The sequence below is a fragment of the Hyalella azteca genome, unplaced genomic scaffold (genome assembly GCF_000764305.2).
Source record: "Hyalella azteca isolate HAZT.00-mixed unplaced genomic scaffold, Hazt_2.0.2 contig17982, whole genome shotgun sequence".
Taxonomy (NCBI): Eukaryota; Metazoa; Arthropoda; class Malacostraca; order Amphipoda; family Hyalellidae; genus Hyalella; species Hyalella azteca.
Genome location: NW_025947741.1, coordinates 1 through 4,243, shown reverse-complemented (window position 1 = coordinate 4,243; position 4,243 = coordinate 1). Strand labels below are relative to the sequence as shown.

Genomic DNA, 4,243 nt, shown 5'->3' with positions numbered 1-4,243 from the left:
TGGTGGCAGGACGTGGCTACTGTCCGTGGTGGCAGGACGTGGCTACTGTCCGTGGTGGCAGGACGTGGCTACTGTCCGTGGTGGCAGGACGTGGCTACTGTCCGTGGTGGCAGGACGTGGCTACTGTCCGTGGTGGCAGGACGTGGCTACTGTCCGTGGTGGAAGGACGTGGCTACTGTCCGTGGTGGCAGGACGTGGCTACTGTGGTGATGTGCTGTTAACTAGGCATCAATATCTGCTTGCATCAATCAGCCACTGCGTTAACTAAGCAATCTTATTAAATGCATTAGCCAGTAGATGCATTTTTACTACAAATTTTTACCATGAGTATGAGAACATTGCTCTCACAAGGCACTTATTTCCCGATGTCTACATTGAGTTAATTTGTGGAATGTAGTTAGTTTTCTTCGTAATGAGTTTATCTTCATTCTATATATAGCGAATTTTCTCATTTATGAAAAAAGGGGGCAATTGTGCTCGTCATGTCCGTCTGTCTGTCCGTGACTTCACGTTTTCGTCGACGAAAAAATGCGCTCTCTGTCACTCACTGCAGTGAGTACCGAGTTATATTTTTTACCGATGTCTACATTGAGTTAATTTGTGGAATGTAGTTAGTTTTCTTCGTAATGAGTTTATCTTCATTATATTTTGTTTGCAGGTGAGCTGCAAGAGCCGGCACAACATCAAGCTGCTTTGCAACCTCATCTACGACACGGTGTTCTCCCTCAAGTCCCCAAGCTCCAAAGAACGTCTTCTGGAACAGAGGATCCCGGCCACTTACCTCGCCCTCGAAGACGTCGTGGCTCACCTCGCCCTCGAGAGACGGTATGTCTTCTGGACTGCGAGGTACTGTGTAAATAAATGGATAAATTCCAATTTCTATGTGCGAGCTACTGTATAAATAAATGAATTAATTCCAATTTCTATGTGTGAGGTATTGTATAAATAAATCTAAATATATTATTCCAAATAATAGGTAGTTTTGGCCACTGAAGTGTGTGGGAGAGTAATTTTCCATACTGCAATTAGGGTTTGTTGTAATTTTTATGTCTTGTAGAAAATTTGAAGTTATTTCTTTATTGCGAAGCTGCGTGAATCTGAGGGATAATCTCGCACATTTTCAATGCTTGTAATCTATCGTGTTAGCCGGGTGTTTGCAGCTGCAAATATGCCGTTCTTTCTATACTAAACCTCCAATTGAAATATACTGACACCTATTGCCCTGTAAACTTCATTCGAGTTTTTTCATTAAATTATTAGTTGTCGTTTGAATGTGATCCAAAGATAGCTTGGCATCTGCAGAGTTTCGATTTAACAGGCATTTGTCATAAAAGTCATAGGCCTGTGCCATAAAAGTCGTAGGCCTGTGCCATAAAAGTCACAGACCTGTGCCATAAAAGCCACAGGCCTGTGCCATAAAAGTTGTAGGCCTGTGCCATAAAAGTCACAGACCTGTGCCATAAAAGGCACAGACCTGTGCCATAAAAGTCACAGGCCTGTGCCATAAAAGTCACAGGCCTGTGCCATAAAAGTCACAGGCCTGTGCCATAATAGTTGTAGGTCTGTACCATAAAAGTCATAGTCCTGTGCCATAAAACCCACTAATGTAAATTTAATGACTGCCTCTTAGGTTGTCAGGCCGTGATCCTGTGCTGACAAGCGAGCGCTACCAAGCGCTGGTGACGGCTGAGCTCACAAGCCGCGGCATGAAGCCTTTCAGGGACACGGCTGAACTCAACCAAGCCACCAGCTTCCTGCATGAGAACGGTAAGAATTGCTGCCTGTTTAGCATGCATAACCTGAACTACGTTAGTTGTGGTTACGTTACAATATTTATCTAACGTAGGATAACGTATGATAGCTATAAAGGAATTGCCGCCTTCGTGGCATGCATAACATGAACTACTTTAATTGTAGTTACGTTACAATATGTATCCAACGTAGGATAACGTAACGTAACTCCAACGTATTTATTTACGTTAAAATATCTAGTGAATCAACGATCGTGAATGTGCTAAACCAAGCCACCAGCTTCCTGCATGAGAACGGTATGAATTGCCGCCTTCGTGGCTTGCATAACATGAACTACGTTAGGTGTAGGTATGTTACAATCTATCCAACGTAGGATAACGTAATGTAACTCCAACGTATTTATTTACGTTACAATGTTTATCTTTAGATTGAACCAACGATCGTGAATGTGCTATGTCAACTTGTTTGCTGGTCGTTCAAATTTTCAATAATAATTATATGTAAATTGAAAGATATTTATATATGTATACTGTACAAATTGAGACACTGTTAATTTAACGTCATGGTCAGCCAGATCTACCAGTTGCAGAGTCAGGGTCGGCAAAACAATACAAAAAAATATAAATCAGTACTCACTGCAGTTAGTGACAGAGAGCGCATTTTCTCGTCGACGAAAACGTGAAGTCACGGACGGACGGACGGACAGACGGACTTGGCGAGCACAATAGTGCATTTTTTTCCATAAATGAGAAAATGCGCTAAAAAGAAATCCGCTATGGAAACTTGCTGTTTTCGTTGCAAAGACCTTCTTGGTATCTATTTTGCTATTATATTTGATTTGTTTTAATCAATTTGTTTGATGATAGGCGTGTTGCTTCTTGAAAGCTATTTTGCTGTTATATTTTATTTGTTTCAATGAATTTGTTTGATGACAGGCGTGTTGCTACACTACGACGACGCGACGCTCAAGGAGCTCTACTTCCTGGACCCGCAGTGGCTGTGCGACATGCTGGCGCACGTTCTCGTCGACGAAAACGTGAAGTCACAGACGGACAGACAGACGGACATGGCGAGCACAATAGTGCATTTTTCCATGAATGAGAAAATAGGCTTAAAAGAAATCCGCTATCGAAACTTGCTGTTTACTTTGCAATGACCTTCGTAGTAGTTATTTTGTTATTATATTTTATTCAAGTAATTTGTTTAATGACAGGCGTGTTGCTTCTTGAAAGCTATTTTGCTGTTATATTTTATTTTATTCAAGTAATTTCTTTGATGACAGGCGTGTTGCTACACTACGACGACGCGACGCTGAAGGAGCTCTACTTCCTGGACCCGCAGTGGCTGTGCGACATGCTGGCGCACGTTGTCACCATCAGGGAGATAAACCCCTTCGCTAAAAATGGTAGGAACGACAAGATATTTGTGCTCGATGTAGGATTTTTTCAGGGGTTTATCCTATACCTACGCCAGCATCAGCGCTTACACACTTGGGCTCGATGTAGGATTTTTCAGTGGTTTATTCTACACGGTACCTACGCCAGCATCAACGCTTAACCAATTTGCTAAAAATGGTAGGAACGACAACACACTTGAGGGCTCGATGTAGGATTTTTTCGCAGTGGTTTATCCTGTACCTACGTCAGCATCAGCGCTTTCGGTCAACTTGCTATAAAACGAGAGTGCATTAAAATTGTTGAACTTTCCTCTTAATTTTCATTTAGTCTCTCTGTCTTCACTTCTCTGTCTTGTCATCATTTCAACTCATTACCTTAATCATGCCGTCGGCCATGAGTAGTTGCGTAATCGTGCAGTTGGAATGCTAAAAAATTGCCGTGTTTGTGCTTGAATGCTGAAACTTTTGTAATTAATCAATATTAGTCTCGCTCCGAGAATCTTCGTTGGTTTATTAGTTACATTACGAATTTTCCAGTGTGTTAAAAACCCACTTGTATTTATGAGGCTAGATGTGGTCTAGAGACCTAGGGTTCTCCCTGGACAAACACGGCAACGTCATCACCTGCTGCAGACAGCGAGAATTGCGTCATCACAGCTTGTGGACTCACGCGGTCAAAGTACGCTGGACAAGCCCATTTCGGTCCTTTAATTTAGCTTTAAGATTGGTCCTTTAATTTAGCCGGTCGGTCCTTTAAGCCCATGTCGGTCCTTTAAGCCCATGTCGGTCCTTTAAGCCCATGTCGGTCCTTCAATTTAGCTTTAAGATTGGTCCTTTAATTTAACCGGTCGCTCCTTTAAGCTCATGTCGCTCCTTTAATTTAGCTTTAAGATCGGTCCTTTAATTTAGCTTTAAGATCGGTCCTTTAATTTAGCCGGTGGGTCCTTTAAGCCCATGTCGGTCCTTTAATTTAGCTTTAAGATCGTATATTTAATTCAGTCGGTCGGTCCTTTAAGCCCATGTCGGTCCTTTAATTTAGCTTTAAGATCGGTCCTTTAATTTAGCCGGTCGGTCCTTTAAGCCCATGTCGGTCCT

At 42.3% G+C, this 4,243-nt stretch overlaps 1 protein-coding gene across 1 annotated transcript; it reads left to right on the top strand.

The window, feature by feature from the left end:
- Nucleotides 1-658: 658 nt before the first annotated feature.
- Nucleotides 659-3,157, top strand: LOC108678516 (leucine-rich repeat serine/threonine-protein kinase 1; the record flags this gene model as incomplete). The annotated part of the gene is given in 3 exon segments (XM_047885463.1): nucleotides 659-825; nucleotides 1,631-1,767; nucleotides 3,035-3,157. Coding segments are annotated over 3 exon segments (427 nt in total), but the record flags the coding sequence as incomplete, so codon positions are not given.
- Between the last annotated feature and the right edge of the window lie 1,086 nt (nucleotides 3,158-4,243).